This window comes from Acomys minous (assembly GCF_964271855.1).
Source record: "Acomys minous genome assembly, chromosome: 15".
NCBI classification, from domain to species: domain Eukaryota; kingdom Metazoa; phylum Chordata; class Mammalia; order Rodentia; family Muridae; genus Acomys; species Acomys minous.
The window spans coordinates 13,026,944-13,048,802 of record NC_140497.1 but is presented as its reverse complement, the minus strand read 5'-3'; the positions used below and the strand labels follow the sequence as shown (position 1 = coordinate 13,048,802).

The 21,859-nt window shown below is 45.3% G+C and overlaps 2 protein-coding genes across 5 annotated transcripts; one reads left to right on the top strand and one right to left on the bottom strand.

The window, feature by feature from the left end:
* Positions 1–4,474: 4,474 nt before the first annotated feature.
* LOC311584721 (putative protein FAM90A7) lies at positions 4,475–16,557 on the top strand. Its single transcript, XM_084759313.1, has 5 exons — positions 4,475–4,519; positions 12,903–13,040; positions 13,877–14,088; positions 14,289–14,370; positions 15,288–16,557. The coding sequence occupies exons 2-5, from the start codon at positions 12,930–12,932 to the stop codon at positions 16,218–16,220; spliced, it is 1,338 nt and encodes a 445-aa protein (XP_084615439.1). The 5' UTR covers positions 4,475–4,519; positions 12,903–12,929; the 3' UTR covers positions 16,221–16,557.
* Positions 5,026–9,333, bottom strand: CCDC70 (coiled-coil domain containing 70). 4 transcript variants are annotated; one of them, XM_084759318.1, is made up of 3 exons: positions 9,267–9,285; positions 8,337–8,464; positions 5,027–5,943 (listed from the first exon to the last, which is right to left on the bottom strand). In XM_084759318.1, the coding sequence occupies exon 3, from the start codon at positions 5,863–5,865 to the stop codon at positions 5,188–5,190; it is 678 nt and encodes a 225-aa protein (XP_084615444.1). In that variant the 5' UTR covers positions 5,866–5,943; positions 8,337–8,464; positions 9,267–9,285; the 3' UTR covers positions 5,027–5,187. The 4 variants fall into 4 exon arrangements, with proteins under 4 accessions (XP_084615445.1, XP_084615446.1, XP_084615447.1 ...); XM_084759319.1 differs by lacking the exon at positions 8,337–8,464 and having other exon boundaries at positions 5,026–5,943; positions 9,267–9,333; XM_084759320.1 differs by lacking the exon at positions 9,267–9,285 and having other exon boundaries at positions 5,026–5,943; positions 8,412–8,464.
* Positions 16,558–21,859: the final 5,302 nt, after the last annotated feature.

Sequence of the window (21,859 nt, the reverse complement as noted above, 5' to 3'; positions counted from 1 at the left end):
CTGAGTTCCAGGTCAGCCTGGTCTACAAAGCAAGTCCAGCACAGGAAAGGCTGAAGAGAATCTCTGTCTTGGAAAAAAGAAAAAAGACTTGAAGTGCTGCATTGGACAGGTATGGAGAGATTGGAGCAGCTTTGTTGTGGAATTGCTTTGAGTTCTTCTCTGTTTAGCATATAGGCTTGTTATATATTGCCTTGGTCATGTCCAGATAACCCCCTGTATCCTCAGTTTCCCTGGGACTTTTCCCCCCCATTCCCCAAAGGCAGGGTTTGTCTGTATAACCTTAGGGGTCCTGGATTTGATTGGTAGACTAGGCTGGCCTTGAACCCACAGAGCTCCACCTGCCTCTGCCTCCAGAGTGCTGGGATTAAAGGCTTGTGCCAGGAAGCCTGGCCCCTCCCTTGGACACTTATTGTGAAGGGATGTTGGGTTTGTCACAGGCCTGTTTTGCCTCTAAGAAGAAGTAGGTGGGGATTAAGTTGATAGTTTGCCTACGAGGAACCATTGCTGTGTCTTCGAGACGGAGCCCACTTGATCAGGGTGAACAAGCTTTGACGCATCTTGGATTTGGTCTGTAAGTATTCTTTTGAGAGTTTTTGCTTTTTGGTTCTAAAGGATCTCTAATTTCCTTGTTGTGTCTGTGTGTGGTTTATGGATCAGGGTCAATTTGTCTTTGCAAAAAGAGGTAGGTAGTGATCCTTGGGTTTCTCTTTTGTGGAATAATTGGCCAGGAATAAATGCCAGCAGTATTGGCATTAGCTCTTCTTTGAAGATCCCAAAGAATTTTATGGGGAACATAGTTGGCCCTGGTTTTGTTTGTTTGTATGTTTGTTTGTTTGTTTGTTTGGGGGCTTCTAATGACTATTTATATTTCTTAAGGGCTGTGGTTCTCAACCTTCCCAATGCCACAACCTTTTACTACAGTTCCTCAAGTTGTGGTGACCTCCAAGCATAACATTCTTTTTGTTGCTACTTCCTAACTCTAACTTGGCTACTGTTATGAATCATAATGCCATGTCTGTGTTTTCTGATGGTCTTTACAGACTCCTTTGGAGGGGTTCTTATTCCATCCCAAAGGGGTCGAGACTCACAGGTTGAGAAGCCCTGCACCATGAGATTTAGGTCTGCTCAAATTGCTTATCTCCTTTGGATTTACCTCTGGTAGGTCCTACATATCAAGACAATTATCTATGTGTTTAGGGTTTTCCAGTTAGGTGGAATGTAGGTTTTAAAGCATGTCCTCAGGATTCTCTGAGTTTTATTGGTGTCTGGTGTGATATTCCCCTTTGTCTCTCTTTTTATTACTTTGAATCTTTTCTTCTTGCCTTTGGATTAAGGTGGCTAATGGTTTACCAATTGTCTTGATTTCCTTAAAGAGCCAACTCTGCTTCCTTGACTCTTTGTATTTTGTTGTTTGTATTTTACTGATTTCACTGCTAAATTGGATTTTTTTTGCTATCTACACTTTTTGAGTGTTAATTCTTCTCTTTGTTCTAGAACTTTCAGATGTGTCGTGAAGGTGCTAATTGTAGATCACTCCCATTTTGTTTTTTTGTTTTTGTTGTTGTTTTCCTTTTTTTTTTTTAAAGAGGCACTTCGGTATATGAACTTACATCATAGCACCTCCTTCATTGTTTCAACTTCTTTGGGTTTATTGTATCTTTTTTTTCATTTAGTTCCTTAGAGTTTTTAATTTCATACTTAATATTTTTTTCTTGCCAGATTTTTAATTCAGTAATGAGTTTTAAATTTCTGTGAGTTTGTATACTTGTTATTCCTATTGTTATTGATATGCAGCTTTAATCTGTGGTAATCAATAGGATGCAGGGTGTTATTTTAGTTTTCTTGTATCCTTGAGACTTGCCTTGTGTCCATGTATGTGGTCAATCAACATTCCTATCTCGTTCTTATGGCTATTGAGAGCAGGCTTATGACAAGAAGACTCTTGACTCTGGAGAGAGGCAGGGTTATAAAGCCCCAAACCATAATTATATCATAGCAGAGGCAGAAGTTTCAAAAGTTTTTGTTAACAAAGACTCTAAAAGCCCTGGTTTATGAAAAAACAATGGACTTCCTGCAGCTGCCCCGGTGGCTGGACTAGAATGTTCTGCTCAGCAGGATGTGGTTAGTAAAGGCCAGGGAGCGGTTGTGTGAAGCATGCAAAAAGCAGGACGCTAAAGGAAGCTGGGGTTGCCTTGGTCACTCCACTGTCTTCTGAGTTTCAGGACTCAGACTAACTCAGAGCTTTGGTTGTTAGAAGAAAATGGAATATCTGAATTGGGAAAGTAAAGAATTAAAGACAAGTAAAAAGGAAAAAAAAAAGCCATGATGTCTCTATACGCTTTCATTTAGGAATCATGGGTAGAGATGTTCCCACTGACTCACTTAAAAAGACAGTGGTGAGATGCTTGAAGAGGAGGTGTTATGCCCAGATTTTGAGAGACTCCCTCAACAGACCACCTAAGAGCCAAGTCCAAATGCAATGGCAAGGAAGTCTTTACTGCAGGTTCGAACCCTGGCCACCCTCCAATGCACTGACACAGCAGATGCCGGGAAGCAGCCTCAAGGCTTAATTGAAAGGGATTTTTTGTATGTTTTAGACAAAGAAATGGGTTTTACAGTATAGGATTGGATGGCACTTGGGCAGAAAAGCTGCAAGTAGGGAGTTACAAGCCTTGGCGTTTCATATTGGGTATTAGGTATAGGGGTAAGTCGGCTTATAGAAAAGATTGGTTGCAGCAGTCACGGGGGCATTAGGAACTTTGGCCTGGCTTCCCTAATTGGTTGTTGCTATGGGCCAGACCACCTGCTCAGGTCAGCTTGACCAGCAGAGAGTTTGGACTTTCCCAAGGTGAGCTGATTGTGTTGCGCAGGGAATATTTTTATGTTTAGACTCGTTTGTGGTATTTCTGGAATCTGGGTTCAGCCCTTGGCTAGGTTTAACAGAAAACGGAGTTTCTTTTTCAAAATGGAGTTTGTCTGGTCCTTTCAAAGGGCCAGTGGTTAAGAGTGCTTGCTGCTGTTCCAGAGGTCTGGAGTTCCATTCCCAGTGCTCATATTGGCTGGTTGAGAACCGCCTACAAATCCAGCTCCCAGGGAGCTGAGCACTGAGCAAACAGGTTATGACGGAGACCTGCAATCTTGTGTCCTGGATCACACTCGTCACTCCCCTACCTTTCTTGGGTTTTCTTGAGGAGCCTACACATCTTGGTTATCTGCTTCTCCTGTATGTTCAAACCCCGGCCGTCCTGTCAGAGGCTGATCTGCCTCTCAGGGGCTCTCCCAGATGCGCTTCCTCCCTGGCGTAACCCCATTCCGGCTTCAGCCTAAACCAGCACTGTTTCCCTGGATTCTGCTGTGACCAGGTGAATGAACAGTCTCACTGCAGCTTCACTGCCCACCCCTGTGCTCACTCATATTACAGAAATATGCTTTCAACTTTAACCCAGGGGCCTTATTAAACAGGACCCTAGATCAATAGATTGAGTTGAGGCCTATGATTCTATATAGTCCTAAGAAGCTCCCAGGTGAGGCCAATGTCATTTCCCTCTGTGTCATATATGAACAACCAGATGCTGGTTCTAAGATTTAAGCCTGAACTGGAGGTGTCACGAAGGAGGTGAATGTGTCTAGCAGGTGCTAGGATTTGATCTTTAGCATCAAATACCATCACCGCATAGAGATACATTGTCCCATTCACCTGCCCATTTCCTTAGCTAATTCCAGAAGAACAGAACCTGGGACAGTGAAAAGCCACAACTGTGTGTTGGCTAACAGAAAGAAAGAGATCCACAACCCTCTCTTGGTAGCTTCTTTAAGGCACACGTCAAATGACAGCTGTCACTTCCAGTGGTCTCCGTGGGCCACTGAGAACAGGTTTCTACTCACTGTGTACTCCTAATTCCCGCTTCAACCTGTTCTATATTTTCTTGTATGTTCCGTTTCCTTTTTGTTTGTTTGTTTGTTTGCATGCTAGGAACCAAAACCATAACCTCGCACATGCTAAGCAAAGCTTTACTGCTGAGCTGCCTTTTGGGGGTAAACTATGATTATTTTTTCCCCTTTTGGTAGAATCTAGGGCCTGCTTGATCTTTCCCTTTTGCTTCTCTGGGTACCCCTGCCATTCCACATACCACCCCCAGACTAGATCTTCTTGGGTATGAGCCTCAGCAACCACTTGTGAAAAATCTGAATGTTTACATCACTGTCTTGTACTCAGTTTTCTCATTACACAACACCCAAGGTACACTCCCCCTCCAGACTGGAAGGTTTGCTTGGGCCTACAGTTCTAGAGGTTTTGATCCATGGCTCAGACTCCTGTGTTAAATCCTGTCCCCTTCAAGGACACAGTCCCAGGGACCTAAGCCTCTACCTCTTAAGGTAGGTGGCCTCTAATGACAACTACTGTGAGCCAGGTCACATTGAAGAAGGATCTGGACACCAGGGGAGAGGACATGTGTTCTGTTCCTGGCCACATGTAGTCACGTTGCCTTTTTGGGTCTCTGTTCTCTCATCAGTGGATGTAAGTACCTTATGTGTCAACCCAGAGTAATGAGAAAGCTTACACAAGTCAGCATGACAGGGCTGAGGAACTGACAGCACAGAGATCTGTACAGTGAAACTATCTGGGTGCAAAGATACAGAGGTAAGGTAGGGTAGGTCCTTACAGCTCCCTGAGGAGTGCTCTTGAGCCTCGGGCCACTGTTACGGCCCTTTGCTCCTGCTTCCAGGAGTTTGACAGACTTCTAGAGGTCTGTCAACCCAATTCAGGCCTCCTGGACTGGCCAGAGTAAAGAAGAGGTCACCCCTACAGAGTGACAGAGGCAGACGTCTCAGCTCCTCTCTGTCCCTGTTGGTCTCTGTCTGACATCGTCTGAGTCTCCCTTATAAAACCTTACAAACTCCCACACAGGCAGGGGACATTGGGAACTGTCTGGAGCCAGCCCTAGTGGTCAGGCGGGTAGAGCCTGGAGGATGGGATCCAAGGATCACAGCATCCGGGGGCCATAGCAGGGAGGATGCAGTCAACCTTCCTCGAAGAGCTGTTTCGTCAAACCTCTCTTCAGGACTTTATTATCTCTTTCATGGCTAAGAGGCAAATTAGTGTCTATCTCCTCTAGTACATGGGGTCACCCTGGACGTGGATCCCCGGGGTGTCTCTACCCCGTGGCCCTGTGCGTTCAGTGTTCACTAAGCACGGCCTCGGGGGAAGGCTGTTGACTGTGGCTCTTCGTTGGCGTTGGCGTTGTAGGGACCATTTTGGGGCCTTTGGTCCCCAAGGAGTTGGAAGCCTGCGCCTCCCACCCACAGGGCTTTCTCTTCCTCCCAGAGCGCGTTCTCTTCCTCCCAGAGGGACTTTTTGTCCTCCCAAAGAGCCTTCTCTTCCGCGAGCAGGGCTCTCTCCTCTAGCCATAAGGCCTTCTCCTCCTCCCACAGGGCCTTGTCCTCCTGAAGAAGACTTCGGTCTTTTTCCCATAAAGCATTGTCTTCTCTCCAGAAGGCCTTGTCCTCTTTCCAGAAGGTTCTGTATTTTTTCCAGAAAGTCTTCTCTTCTTCCCGGAAAGATTTTTCCATTTCCCAGAAGGTTTTTTCTTCCTTCCAGAAGATCTTCTCTTCTTCCCAGAAAGGTCTCTCTTCTTCCCAAAAGCCCAGGAGCTGGCCCCGGAAAGCCCGGATCTTGCCTCGGAAATCCCATATCTCTTCCCTGAAGTCTTCTATTTTCTCATGGAAATTTCTCATCTCTTCTCGAAAAGCCTTCTCCTCTTGCAGCTTGTGTATTAATTTCTTCTGACGAATACTGGCTGAGGACAGCACCAGTGACCGGAGGCAAGCCAGCCCCATCCATTTGCTCACCTTGAAGGGAAACATCCCCCAATCAGTCGAGATGGTGGGTGGCTGTGTTGGAGGTCAGGGCTGTCGGCCACGTCCAGGTCAGTTGGTCAAACCCTGTGAGTACACCAGAGAGAACACAGCCATGAGTAACATTTGATAGAGAAAATTGCTTGGGAACATGCACTGATGTGAGAAAGTTTAGCCTCTGCTCTCTTAGTCCTATGAGAGAGGGGGGGGGGAGGGAGGGAGGGAGGGAGAGAGAGAGAGAGAGAGAGAGAGAGAGAGAGAGAGAGAGAGAGAGAGAGAGAGGCCTTAGTACAGAAGCATGCTGGGTGGCAGTGGCTTTGAGCTGGCTCACGTGTGAAAGTTGTTTTTACACAGCATCTGGCCAATTGGATAGCGAACCCCCCCCAATGGAGGGAGGAAAACTATTTTAGCAAAAGAGCATTATGCGGTAAAGAGAGGTTTAATTTAAAAAAGCGAGACAATGCCAAATGTTAGTGAGGCTGCGGCAGCTGAAAACCACTCATATGATTTTATTACTTTAGCTATGAAATCAATGAGCCAGCAATTTCATGTCCAGATACCAGCCAAAGGAAACATGCACACACACAGCATATTCAAGTGTTTGTCCACAATCAGTCTGGAAACAGCCCAGCGATCACAGCAAGAGGGAGTGAGAAACATGGTGGCTAACGCACAGCAGAACTGCATGCAGCAACTTGAATGAAGCCTATGAATACTGTGATGAAAGAATCCAGGGATTTCAAAGACTAAAGAGCGGAGACAAGCAAATCCCCCACTGTGTAGGCACACGCACTTTAGTTATAACCCAAAGAGGGAAAGAACTAAGTGAGCTTTGTAGTCAGGACAGTGGCTGGGGGGGGGAGCACACGGGGAGCAGCCAAGAGCCGATTACTGAGCAGCTGAGAAGACCTCAGGGGGCACTGGCAGTGTCCTGTGTGTTTGTGTGGGTGGTGGCTGCATATACGTTATATAAAAATATGGTCATGAAAAACTAAACACCAGGTAAAGAGAAGATTTCTCTCTACCCATCTCTGCCTGTCTGTTTATCTATCTATCTATCTATCTATCTATCTAATCTATCTCTGTGTCATGGGCGCCCTCCCCCTTTCTCCCCTCTTCTCCCTTTCCCACAATAAATCCCCCTTCAAACCAGAAAAAAAAGGGAAGAGGAAGAGAGGGAGAGAGAAGATGGGAGAAGGGGGGGGGGAGATGGGAAGAGAAGAAAAAAGAAAATAAGAAGGGATGGGAAGAGAAGGCAGGGAAATGGAAGGAGAGAAGATTAAAGGAAGGGGAAGGAAGGGAAGGAAGAGGAAAGGAAGGAAGGAGGGAAGAAGAGAGGAAAGGGAAGGAGAGGGGAGGGGAAGGGAAGGGAAGGGAAAAGGTAGGAGTGGAGGGGAAGGAAGCGATAAGGATTCTAAATACTGTCAGTATCAGGGCAACCCACAGGTAACCACCAAGGCTGGTCACATGGTGAGAAAGATGAGTCTAGCATGCAGGGAAAACTGAATGTGGCTGGTGTGTGCACTCAGGGGCACAGGTCCCAAGTGTGCTTCCTGGAAGCTGGAGTTTGTCCTCAGTAAAGCATCACACTTAGCACCATCCACACTTGCCCTGTTTTCCTGTTTTGGTTTGGGATCAGGGAATAAAGGACACACAGTGAGCTCTCTCTCTCTCTCTCTCTCTCTCTCTCTCTCTCTCTCCTCATGTTTACTGGGTGGCTCACACGTGAAAGTTGCTTGTTACAAGACACCTGGCAGTTGGATGGTTAACCCCACCAATGGAGGGTGTGTGGTGTGTGTGTGTGTGTGTGTGTGTGTGTGTGTGTGTATGTATACATGAAAAGATGTATGTAGCTATACCATGTGTGGCTGTTGACCTCGCTTCCCTCCAGTAACAAAACCCAGAAACCCAAGGCTCATCTCTGGCCTCTTCTCCTATACCAGACTTCTTCTCAAGCACCAAACCCTATCACTTCTGACCTTTCACATCTCTTTTTGTTGTTGTTGTTGTTGTTTTTTGTGGGGGGGGGGAGGGCGAGGTTTGAGACAGGGTTTCTCTGGGTAGCCTTGGCTGTCCTGGACTTTGTAGATGAGGCTGGCCTTGAACTCACAGAGACCTGCCTGCCTCTTCCTCCTAGAGTGCTGGGATTAAAGGCATGCTCTACCAGGCCCGGCCTTCTTTTACATCTCTTGAAGGCACACACTTCCTGTTCCATCTTCCCATAGTCACTTCTGGGCAGTATGTCTGTCACCTCCTCTATGGTCTCTGGTATTGATCTTGCTGTCCAGATATCTGCCTGCACAGTGCTGCCTCCCCCGTGGTCTGGAAATCAAAGCCAACTGACCACTACATGCGTATATTTTCTTTCCTCTGTCTCTACACTGCTCTGTGTGACATATAGTTAGTTCTCTAGACACAGCCTGAACATTTTTATGTCTGTTCCAAAGCACCAACTAGGTCCTGTCTAAGAGTTCCATCACCTTCTGGGTGGGCTTCAGTTCTTGTTTCTGCCTTCTTCTCTGTGTTGATCTACCAGGGTCCTATCATTACCTGACCTGCTTGACATTCTGTGTGGATGTGTCTTCCTGCTGCCTCTGTAACCCAGCAGCTAGTAAAAAAAAAAAAGTTGGGTGAATATAACTGAATTTAGAATCTTGATTTTATGTCATTATGTGGTTCTTTGTCTAGAACATCTAGAATATTCTAAGTTCCCCACTTCTATTCTCTTTTCCCCTCCCTCTAGGTAGCTAGAACTAACTGCCCTAGCTGAGCCTTCCAGATTTAGGTAAGGAGACGCCTTTGCCAGGCAGCCTCTCTTCCTCATAGCATCTCTCGGACTCAGGAATGTCCTCTCATCCAGTTAGTGGTACCTCCGTCTCCCATCCCTGGGCACAGTGCCCTGTGTAATTTCTGCCACAGTGCAGATATGCAAGAAACAGCAGCCATATCGATGGCAGTTTCCTGAAGTAGAATATTAGAGGAAAAATTATCTCCATGTTTTTCTCAGGTTACCACTACCTTATCTTTGGGAAGGATGGCAAGGCGGCTTAGGGGGTACAAGCACTAGCTGCCAAGCCTGGCGACCTGCGTTTGATTCCCGGAAGCCACATAGTGAAAGGAGAGTGCCAACTCCTACAAGTTGTTCTCTGACACACACACACACACACACACACACACACACTGGTTTACACCCGCATACCTATACACACAAACACATTTCACAAAATGTGAAAAGCAAGCACTCTTCAAAGAAATAAAATTGGTAAAATTGAGTCTCTATATATGCATTATATATTAAGACTAATAGAAAACTGACATGTGTCTATGTAGATAGTTTTAAATTCAATTAAAAAAACATGTCTGGTCTTCATAACCATACTAGGCTGAGACTTATTTTTAAGGCTACTTACTGCTTAGCTGCTTCCCAACTGGGAAGGCCCTGTGCCTTCAGAGTGTAGGTGGTCATTGTCACATCAGAAGGCTGGTGATGCATCTCTTGTGCTTACCACAGCAGTCCTCACAGTGACCCCTTTGTACTCAGTTCTGAGCCACGGGTGGAGGCCAAGACGAGGCCCTAGGTAAGAAACCTGTGAAAAGGAGAGTGTACCCAAGAGGTTGGAAAGATGGCTGGTACATGGCAAAAGCCAATTAGGAGAGACCAGGCCAAAGTTCCTAATGCTCCCCCTCACAGATACATTTTTTAAACTTGCTTCAACCAATCTTTTCTATAGGTCAACTTGCCCCTTCACCTATTGCCAACCACGTTACACCAAGGCTTGTAACTCCCTGCTTGTAGCTTTTCTGCCCAGATGCCATCCAATCATATACTGTAAAACCCATTTCTTTGTCTAAAACCTATAAAACCCCCTCTCAATTGACCCTGAGGCCACTTCCTTGCATCTGCTGTGTCAGTGCATTGGAGGGTGGCCCGGGCTCAAACTTGCAGTAATGACTTCCTTGCCACTGCACTTGGACCAGCTCTTGGGGGGTCTGTTCAGGGAGTCTCGCAAAATTTGAGCATAACACCACGAGTCTCTGGAGTTTAATTTCGCTTGCTTCCTTCTTTCTGTCCTTTGGACTGTACAGTCTCAATGGATCCATTTTTGGCTTCATGGATACTTTTCCTATCAGCTCAAGTCTGCTATTAACTTCAATTTAGCATTTCATTTTCAACACTAGAAGTTTTTCTTCTTTTACATAGTGAAATTTTTGCTATAGCCCAGAAAATCAACAAATATGTTATTCCACAGAGGTGTTTTTCTTTTGGGGGATAGTAAGAGCACTCAAAATTTACTTTCTTATTAAAATCTTATCAGAAACCTTTGAGGCAGCACAATTCTATCTCAAGAATTATGTATCCCACATATGTACTTGCTGATGTTTGGCTTGCTTCCTGTTTCACCCCTTTCTACCCCATGTTGTTTAATATATTTGACTGTTTTTTTTCTTCCGAGAGTCGACATATAAGTGAGACCAGATAGTGATTTTTTTTTCTATGTCTGGCTTAATTCATTTAGCATAGTGTCCTCAGGAAGCAAATGGTAAGATCTTCTTAAGGCTTACTTTGTTCCTTTGCTTAACACAATTTTCATCATAGCAGGACACGGTGGCACACACCTACAATTCCAGCACTTGGGAGGCAGAGGCAGGCAGATCTCTGTTGAGTTCAAGGCCAGCCTGGTCTACAAAGCGAGGTCCAGGACAGCCAGGGCTACACAGAGAAACCCTATCTTAAAAAACAAAATGAAACAAAACGAAACAAAACACAATTTCCCTCTATATGTCCCTGCATTTTAAGATTTAAGTATCATTCAATTAAACTCTTCTCTGAAGTGGACTTGACAATAGTCCCAGCACTTGGGAGATCACAAGTTGAAGGCCAGTTTGAGCTGTCAAGTGAGTGTAAAGATAATTCTAGCTTTATCTAAAAGGAGTCCCCCTACCATATCCATTGTAATTTCATGTTTGCTCCGTTTACATTCGCTATTTATAAGTCTTTTGCTTAATTCTCAAGTATGCAAAACATTTTCCGATTTCACTGGTGAGGTTGGAGTCCTTGTGATCTGATAATCCAGCCTTTAATACATGGCTTTCGGGGGAGATGCTTAGATTCTAGTGAAGATAAGGGTGTATTTGTATCTCTCCCATGCTGTGGAGAGCCTGCAGCTGATTTCCTAGTTTGTGATCCTTAAATACCTGAGCTTAGTCACCTCACCCTAACACACATGCACATGCACATGCACATGCACACTCAAATGCACACACAGAGAAGGAGCCTGTGGCAAACCACAGCTATCAAGATGCCTGTTTGCAGATGCTAGCTCTGGGTACAGCAGCAGCTGTTCTCGAATGCTGGAAAGTCACAGAGAGGCCTGGATGTCTCTGAAGTGTTGCAGCAATCTTTACGTTAATGTAGCTGATGATTTATCAAATATTGGCAAAAAAGAATTCCTGTCATTACTCCTTCCTTCTCTAAATCTTGTGTCATAACAAACTTAGAGTCTTTAGATACCTTGGTACATGTAACTAAAGGAAAAAAGTAAGGAAAATATGTCAGTAGAAAAACCAAGCCGTGCCTAGTGGCACAGGCCTTTAATGCCAGCACTCGGGAGGCAGTGGCAGGCAGATCTCTGTGGGTTCGAGGCCAGCCTGGTCTATGACGCGAGTCCAGGACAGTGAGGCTCTTGTTAGACAGAGAAACCCAGTCTCAAAAAACCACAAACAAAACCAAAAACAGACAAACAAGTGTGTGTGTGTGTACATAAGCACACTTGCTTCTCACGCCAGCTGGAGTGCCGGGAAAGGCACGTATGCTTCCTCTCTCTTTAGTGGACACCAGCTGTTTTAGTCCGTAGGTAATTGCTGCAACCTGGTCAAATTTTTGGCTTTGAATTTCCTTGACGCCGAAACAAGATACTAAGATGAGCTTATACAGTAAAATCTATTTCCCCTCTAGAGAAACATGGGTTAGTTGTGAAAGAGAATGCTTATATGTGTTAAGGCCTAGAGGGGCCCCTAGTGATGGGACAGTCACCTTGAGCACACTGAATGGACTCACCAGCTGACTCCAGCCCCCTCTAGTGGGTGGTGAGTGTTTACTGTGAGGCCCAGGCAAAGGCTCTACTGTTGTGCTATTTTGCTTAGTCCAAAGCTGACAGCCACACAGTCTGTCCTTTGAGTGACCCCCTGCCTGAGAGGTAGTATATTGATAGGAAAGCCCAAGAGGCTCATGGCTGTATTTGCTGCCACAGACTGAAGGAGACTTCCAGCAGTGGTATTAAATGGGTAGTGTGCACCCAAGGTTTCAAAAGTGCCTACGTATGATAGACTCCCGAGTGCTGGGATTAAAGGAAGGTGTGGGCCACCACACCAGGTGCCATGATCTTGACTAGACCCACTGAACAGCCTGTGGAACAGTTTCTTCTCACTCTGGTAACACTGGCCTCCAGAAAGCTTCCTCCTGCTGGTGTGCAGCTCCCATCTCCACAGCTCAGAGATGCTGCTCGAGAGACCCTGGCGAGGCTGATGCCCTCAGCTGGGAGTCTTTATCAGATTTTCCTTGAGGTCAGTGGTTAGCAGCATAGGAGCATTTGGAAATGATTGTGAGGTTCTCTGATGAGGTTCTCCTGTGAGGGCAATGGCATTTCACTTAAATAATATTTTCTTGAGCAGAACTTGACAGCTTTAATTAATTAATTAATTTAAAAAATTTTTTATTTTTTTTGGCTTTTCTAGACAAGGTTTCTCTGTGTAGTCCTGGCTGTCCTGGACCAATTTTGTATACCAGGCTGGCCTTGAACTCACAGAGATCTGCCGGCCTCTGCCTCCTGAGTGCTGAGGTTAAAGGTGTGTGCACCACTTCCCAGCAATTAACTGTTGCTAACATGACATATTCCCAGAGTGTTCCCACTTCAAGTCCCTTAGTGCCAGTTTGAATGTGTTTGGGAGGTGGAAATACAGAATGGGGTGCATTTGTGGTGGCCATCAGCACAATGTCCTGAAGCTTAACTGTGTTGGTTCAAACTCTTTTGTTTCTTTCTGATTAGGAAAACCATAGCCGACAGCCCCAGAAGATGGAGTCACTCATGAAGACCCAGGGTACCGTTGCAGCCCCAAGAGCCCAGGGAAAGCCGAGACGCCCATGGGCACAGAAAGTTCCCCCACCAGAAGAGGAGAACCCTAGGGTAAGTGTGGGTCTATATGTGTCAGCAACTGCAGGGGCTAGGTGACACATGGACTGGGCCTCATGACAGAACCCCTGTGTTGTTGGGTATCCATCAGAGAAGACTGTGCTGGGAAGTGGGTTTAAGACAATAGATGGTCCCGATTAGCCATCTGGCAGAATGCACTGGGAGGGGATGGGGGTGGGAGAGGGCTCTATATCCCATTGGATCACTGAGCCTTTCTCAGGGTGAGGTTTTGAGCATGTTCTGGATTGACAACTTCGGTTCCCCAGAACAGTAAGCCAGAGGCAGAAATGCTGAGGTAAGAGACAAGGACAATACAGTTAGAGACTTTCCAAGAACTATGGACTTGGATGGATCGGGTCTTGCTTTCATTTTGGTAGGTGGTAGTGGCTGTGGGTTGAGTACTATAGCCTGAATGGTGTTATCATGGCGTCAGCTGGGCCAGTGTCTGGGGGTCTATTAAGTTCTGGGGCTCTGTCAAATTTATTGCACTGATCCATAGTCCTGACCATAGCAGAGGTTTTAGAAGGCCAGGCAAAGGCACTGCTTCCCCTGCATGTGGACCTAAGTAGAGAAGGAAGTAGGTCCAGCTTCTCTTTAGCAGGATTGGTCCTTTGGCAGATACAAGGCTAACTGACATCAGTCATGCATCTTTCAAGTGTGCTTGCCTCTCCCAGGTTCACAGAAAGGACCGTTTGATGGTTAAACCCATTCTGTAGTGTGTGTCCTCTCTGGAGAACATAATGGGTCTTTGAGCCTTGAGTGGGGATTGTGGGGAGAGAGGTCCCTGCATCCCTGTTTTGACGCACTGATATCTCCTTTGCCTCTCACAGATGAAATGCAGAGAATGTGGGTCCTTTGGCCACACTGAGAAAAGCAAAAGGTGCCCCATCAAGTGTGGCCATGTGATCGTAATTTCACAGCCTGTGAGAGCTAGGAGCGAGAAAGAGAACCAGCATCCTGGCAGGTCCCAGGGTCTACAGAAACCAGGGTCCACAAGCCAGGCCAAGAGAGACAAGAAACCCAGTCAAGGCACTGGACCGAGGTGAGTGAGCAATGAGGGAAGGGGCTGGCAGGAGGGAAGGCTCCAGGGGCAGCAAAGCTCATGGGGGTCCCATATGTCATCTCTCAGTCCCCAAACACTAAAAGGGCCAGAGAGTTTGTAAGTAGTCTGCTAGTGAGTGAGCGAGTGAGTATTTGAGACTAAAGGCTGATATGTTTCCTACACTATTGTCTGTCCCACAGGGGTGATGAGCAGCAGAGGGAGGCTCCCTTCCAGAAATTTCCCATAGATCCTCGAAGGAGGGACCAGCACGTCAGCTTGGCTGTAAGTACTAGCAGTTCCTCTGTTCCTGAAAGTCCCTCTCTCTGTGTCCTGCCACCTGCCCCTTTCCTTCTGCATGGCCTATTTGCTCACCTCATGTGCCCTGACATATAACATTGCATCAATCTGTTGCAGCAAGGACCCATTTGGTCATTTTTATAGCTCAGACTGCCTTGGGTTTTGATGAGTGGGTGAGCCTTTGCTGTGTGCTTCTCCTTTGGTAGACCAGCTCTCCTGGAGGATGGGCCGGCTCCTCCTCACTTGTCTTGGTCTCCAGGTGGCCCCTCCTCCAGAGGTCAGATTACAAACACGGACTGCTCTCCTAGCTTTCTGGTGACCTTCCTTTCTCTCCATAGATTGTGCTGTTGCCATTTTGAATTACTTTTGTGTGCTACTTCTAAAATCTAGACTTTGAGAACTTTAAGGGGAATGAATACATCTTTTTTTTTTTAATTCCACCCCAATCTGTTGGCTGCAGAGTTGACCTCAAAGACTCCTTTGCCCTTTCCCCTGTTGAGATGATGAGGGGTCTCACATTTGAGTCATTGGAGCTCTGTTCATGTAAAATTTACAAGGAGCTGGAGGCTCTTCACATTTCCCCACTCCACATGCTAATTCTGCAGATTTTGAATGGCTAATATGCACCATTGCAGCCTGAGTAATTTCACATTATAGTAGCCTTATACAAATATTTTCCTATCATGATAATATTATGAGCTCCTTGTGTTATTTGGAAGATGCACAATTTATGCTAACATAGGGGAGGGGAGTAGGGGGTAAGCGGGAGGGAGGGAAGAACGGGAGGATACAAGGGGTGGGATAACAATTGAGATGTAATATGAATGAATTAATAATAAAAAATAAAAATAAAATTTAAAAAATTATGCTGACAAATTGTTTTTTTTTTTTTTTCCCCACAGCACACCAAGATGCCAGTGTTCAGTCCCGGAAACACAAAGAAGCATATGATCGGCCTAGTTGAGACTACTGTGCCGACTGCCAAAACGCCTCCTGGGAAGCAGATGTGCCTTGGAAACCCTGCCAGGCAAAGCTTTGATGCCTCCTGCATCTTACCTTCCAGGCACGAGGGAGGTCAGAACACGGCTGTCCCTGGTGTCACCAAGCAGAATGGTAGAAACGCCGCTTCAGAAAACCTGGATCAAAAGCGTTTCTTGCATCAACACCCCGCTGCTGCTGTCCCCAAAAGGAACGGAATCGGCCAAGTGTTCCACGGGGAGTCAAAAGTCCAGGGTCCCAGTGGGAAAACCCAGCCCAGCCAGCACCCTGCCCTCCACCAGGATACACAAAACCCCAAACTCAGCCTCTGGGTCCCACGGAACAAAGCTTCCAGGCACTTCCCAGAGCCTAGCCAGAGTGTCCGGAAAAAACCAAGAGTCAGCTCTCCCAACAGACCAGGGGAGAGCGACGCAAGGACTGTTTTGAAGGCCTTCCCAGGGAGTCCGTCACCTCCCATTGGCAACAGACTTGAACTAAAAGCTGCAGCTGAAATGAGCAAGGAAATAGCAGCCCAGGTGCCTAGCACTCAGAACCAGCAGCTGCAAAGCAGGGCAGCTCTGCTCTCATCCACACCCTGCGCTGAGTCTCATCCGCCTTCGGCTGGCCGTGTTGCACGCCAAGCCCTGAGAATGGTCTTTACTAAACTCCATAGTGATTGCTGGAGCTCCAGGTTCCTAACAGTGTCTCCAGAACTTGCCACTGAGACGCAGACGGCTCCTCCTGAGAGCCCCGCCTTCCCGGAGGAAGGGGAGGCAGCAGGCTCCCAGGTCCCCAGGAGTGTCCTCTATGAGGATCTTCAGGTCTCTTCCTCTTCAGAAGACAGTGATGGAGAGTGAGCTGTCGCAGGGAGAGCAGATGCTACCTCCCCGATCAGACTTGCCAGACACTGTCAGACTGACTCTCTCTGAGTTAATCAGCTGGGTGACGTGACTGTGACCTGTCAGGCCCACCTCTGAATGACTGCTCCTATCCTGGGTGGACTCATAGCTCTTCGCCTGTAGCCTCACCTCGGCATGGACTTTGGACTCTGGACTCTGACCTCTGCCACTGATAAGCACTCTGAAGAAAGGTCACCTGTCCTCTCCTTTGTCATTATCAGTGGACTTCTGTGTGTCTTTTCAGCTATTTTAATGTTCATAGTGATGTATGACGTTTTCAGCTTTCAGCAATAAAACTGGCTCAGAATTTATGTCTGTACTGCAGTTCTTGTGCTGAGGACCCCTCCCCCCCACTTTTAACACTATGGCCCCCAAACAAGCCACAAACAAAAGTTGCTCTCAACCTACCCCATCGTGTTCACGATTCCAACATCATGCTTGGTACCCACATCATGTGATCTTAAAACCACTGAAAGATAGAGTTATGCCCTGATCATGAGACCCCCAAAGACATCCACCCAGGAGCCGTGTTTGACGCAAGCACAGGAGGGTAGTTTATTTAAGCTCAAGCCAGGGACTCAACGTTCACCAATGCGGAGTTTAAGGAGTTGAGAGCCCCGAGTTCAGGAAATGTAGGGTTTATATAGGTTTTAGACGAAGGAATAGGTTTTACAGCATACAATTTGATGACATTTGTACAGAAAGACTTGTCTGTCCCAGATTGGCTTTTGCTATGTGCCAAACCACTCACTATCAGCAGAAAGTGTATTTGGACTTTGGGTACTTTCCCAGAACGAGCTGATTGGCTGTTGCTAGGGGAGTATCTAAGGAGCTGTTGCTAGGGGAGTATCTAAGGAATGCAAGGTCAGATACTTGTCATGGGTTTCCTTGGAATTGAGGTTCAGCCTAGGTCATGCTTAGTATAAAATGGGGTTTCTTTTCTCAAAATGGAGTAAGTCAGGCTCCACAGAGGATATCTCCTCTCAGAGTCCGTAACTAGGATGCTTATCAGTTGGCAAAGACCATGCCGCTGCAAGAGGCAGATCCTCTTCTAGTGGACAGACATTACCTGTTCTCTCACAAGTCTGTTTTTAGCGGAAAAACACCACACGCCCTCACACAAGTCTGCTTCACATCCCACACTTGGGATAAAAATGAAAACATGTTTACATCCTCTACAACCGGTGGAGACCAACAGAATGGTCAGAACATTTGGCTAACACGTTGTTTACTGATAATTCATCAACTAGTGATGGAACCAAAACTAATGGAAAATGGCAGCCCAAAGACCAAAGCATAGAACGGTCAATCATGAGAAGGGACCCACAAAGGCAGTGCAGCACTATTGGCTACAAGACAAACAAGCAGGAAAGCAAAAGAAAAAAGAATCTGTCTTCTCCAGTTCATGGTGCATGTACAATGGTATAGGCATGTGGCCATCAATATGGAAAACTATTAATTGGCAGATAAATGGCAAAGATATCTGGTCATGGGAGGCATGAGTGGAAATGGCAAAACCTAGCAAAATTTAGCAAAGAGATCAAAGTTTATGTAGCTCACTCAGGCAAGGCCAACAAAACGTCAGAAAATAGTGAATTCGTGGACAAATTGGCATCATATTTAACTAAGACTTGAATATTAAAAAATTGCCAGGGAACAAATTCAAACTAAGCCATCAAGAATAATAGACTGCACATTCAAAAAATTCGGAAATTTACCATTAACATTAAAAAAATGAGGGGAAATGGAGAACTAAATTAATCCAGGACAAACCTATGACTATAAGGCGTGCACAGCCAGGCAGTGGTTCACATCTTTAATCCCAACACTTGGGATGCAGAGGCAGGCATGTAAACATCACAGTGATTTAGATTTAAAAGCTGCTTGCAAAAGATGGGCTGAAGTTAAAAATGCATGTCCTTTGTGATCTAAAAATAAATACACTTAAACTTGAATTTATATATAAAGAGAAAGGGGAATATAGATAAATTTACCCACATACACTAAGCTATATTTAGTTTCAAAAATTCAAAAGAATTTAAAAAAAATTTAAAGTGAAAGATAATACTTTTCTGTTGCCAAAAGAACATTTTTCCTAGGAAAGACATATAACCTTAAAAAAAAAAAAAAAAAAAAGGGACCCTTCAGAGTTAGGTCTGGGGCAGGGTTTTGTTTTTATCTTTCCAGGAGAATAAAAACATCCAACTAAGCAATCTGGAGACCACTGGGCAGATGAAACATCTGAAGAAAAGGATGGGCCGTCAAAATAAACCGTCTCAAGAAAAAGAGTAAATTGGCTATGCAGTCTAGCTGACATCTAGTTTGTCTCTGCTGCCCTCTACAGACCGAAGTGGCAAATGGTCTTTTTGTGGTCCCAATAGAATTAAAAATTAAAGCTGGCTTTGGGGTTGGAGCTTGACTCTCTCCTTCTCTAAACCCGTGAGTGCTTGTTAGAGGAAAATTCCAAAATCTCTGTCTCATAGTTTTTCTTAAGGTATAGATATTATCTCAAAATCTATAAGGTTATTATCTCTCTATAAACTTTCTGTGGTGACCCTAGTGGTCATACAGAGTACTAATTCTAGAAATAAGTTTCACCTGGCTTCTCGTGAGTGTTTTCAGGTTTGAGTCTGCGGCAGATAATTAGGAACAAACTCTGTGTACCTCAGGCGTACTTAATAGATGGTCCTCAAACCGTTCGGAGATCTGCTGAGAACAGCATTTAAAATGTTTACATTTTCTACGATAAACCGTGACCATTCCTAACAGCAACCTTTGAGGTTTCTAAGAAGATGATGGGGTCAGCATTTGTCTCTGCCTTCCCAGACCTGGGATAACAAGCAGGGGCCATGGTCTGGGCCCGGCACTCAGGTCTTCATGTTCAGGGGGTCAGTCACCTTACTGATGAAGGTACCTCCCCAGCCTCAACAAGACTCCCAACCACAACCTTCCGACTGAGCTGATTGCTTTAAAAACTAATTTTAGCTTCATAGTTATGGGCTATAGGAATTATGTGTGGATTTAACTTGTTTTAAGATACTAGCTATTATTTTGACAGATAAACGTAGTTAAGGGGCATCTTTCTAAACATCGCCACTGTTCACATTTGGCTCAAAAGGGCTACAAGTCCCATGAGTACTCTATCATTTCCGCCATGTGTGCTACTCGCCAATTAGCATATGTCTGTCCAGACAGCAAAGGAAAGAAATACAGCATAGTTAGCAGTGCCTTCAAAGAACGAGTTTATTGAGTAAAGGGGGGTGGGGGTGGGATAAATGCTATACCAAAACCAAACCAAACCAAACCAAACCAAACCAAACCAAACCAAACCAAACCAAACCAAAAAACAAACAAACAAAAAAGCCAAAAAACGAAAACAAAACCAGCATGTAAAGGAAGGGTTATTGCATGATATTTCCACTAGAGGGCGCGATTGCCTAGCTTCTGATCTTGGCTGCTTCCTCCCGTCTCAGAATCCAATGTTCATATATTTTATTTTCTCTCAGTAACTTTCTATTCGTTGACCTCTATTTTGTCTCTTATCTTTTCCCACGTTCATGTACTATATTTGGACTTAACCCCCCAAATCTCACCTCTACACACACACACACACACACACACACACACACACACACACACAGAGAGAGAGAGAGAGAGAGAGAGAGAGAGAGAGAGAGAGAGAGAGAGAGAGAGAGAGAGAGAGAGAGAGAGAGAGAGAGAGAGAGAGAGAGAGAGAGAGAGAGGCTATTTCAATGGCTCATGTCCAGAAAAAGATCTTCCTTTAATAAGGGTCATGGAGTATTTTCTCTTTGACAAAGGGGAAAAGATTTTAAAAGGGCCTTAGCACTCTGAGAAACTCTGAATTACAGCCTAAAAGAGACCAAGAGAATTATGTATCACAAAATGGAAGTACTAGGGGCTGGAGAGATGGCTCAGTGGTTAAGAGCACTTACTGTTCTTCCTAGAGGACCCGGGTTCAATTCCCAGCACCCACACGGCAGCTCACAACTGTCTGTAACTCCAACTGATGCCCCCACACAGACACACATCAGACAAAACTCCAATGAACATAAAATAAAAATAAATTATTTTTTAAAAAAATGCAAGTACTAATCGAAAGATAGAATATAAACTATAAAATGGAATGAAACAAAATTTTGAGTGTTTGAAATGCAAATATCCTCAAAAACCCTAATATCAAGAGAGGAATATTCACACGATATTATAAGGTTTCGTAAATCACACGCTTTCTTTGAACATTAGAGTTTTACAAAGCCACTGTTCTAAATCTAGACCAAACAGGCTTGTGGAGAGCCTCTGTTATGCACAGTGTGTAAAAGGGCATCGCATTTACTAGCTATCAACACAGACACAGACAGACAGACAGACAGACAGACAGACAGACACAGATGCAGACAGAGTCTCTGGCTGCTGCTTTTGCTTCAGGATTTTTCCCCCCAGAGGGTACTCTGTGGGATGCTCCCTCTTCGGTTCTCCTCCAGGGAGGGGCCCATGCTACTGTTCCTGGAAGCCAACATTCTGGAAGCTACTTTCACTCACAGGCAAATGCTTAAATGCCCCATCTGTGAGAAGTTGCTCCCTGTGGCCATAGCATCTTTCCCGATGAGCTTCCAAAAGCCTTTGGATAACATTTCGCCCTTACCAGGCATTGAGGGCACCTACTACAGGGGACAAGATGCATCATGTTTGTCATCTATGTGAAAAGAGTCTCCAGTCAGGGTTCTCACCCTCAGATCCTGTGACAACCGTCAGGCGTCCCTGTGGGGTGTGAGCTACAAAAGCAGCGTGTGAGGACTGTATAATTCTCCAGTGATGGACAATCACTGGGCCTGGTAGACACCAGAGTCTAGCCCTTCCCTCCTGGAGACCAATCAGGGTGGAGGTTGTACCAGGTAGTTAGCCACAGATAAGTTTCTTATCGTTACAGGCCAGAATTACACTTACAAGCACATGCATATTCGCAGTCAAATTCATATTTTTAACAGCAGATTAAATTATTAAAATGCTATGGCTTGATGATGTTTAAAAATAATTAAGACATTTTCCAATATAAACTGACAACAAGGAAGAATTCTTTCCCCAGGTCTCAAGCAACCTCATAAATATAATAGATCTTTATTTGTGAACACCTGCTGCCTGTAATAGCCGCTCATGAGCAGTCATCAGAGACAGCCAGCACAGATAAGCCTGTGTGGGATGCAGGGGGAAGAACAAGGAACTAAAATTAAGGTAGGAAGATGTCTTTCTGGCACCAGCTCCCGATTCTGTGGCATTGAGCTTCACCAGGGCAGTAGGCAGTCATTAAATTCTTCTCTGCAAAAAGAAAACATTAAGAAGAATTATCAATAAGATTCCTTCTCATACTGATAGTGAATAACTTCAGTGTCTGCAGACAACACGCCCCGCCCCACTTCCTAAAACCCTATAAACAATTTTGTTTATGGAATCCATTTCTGAAAGATCATATTAATTCCACTAAAAGAAAAATCACTTCCAAGTTGATTTACAATATATTTAGAGTGTGTTTAACAGAGGCTCACCATAGAGTAAGTTAACTTCCAGTGTTAGAGTTATAA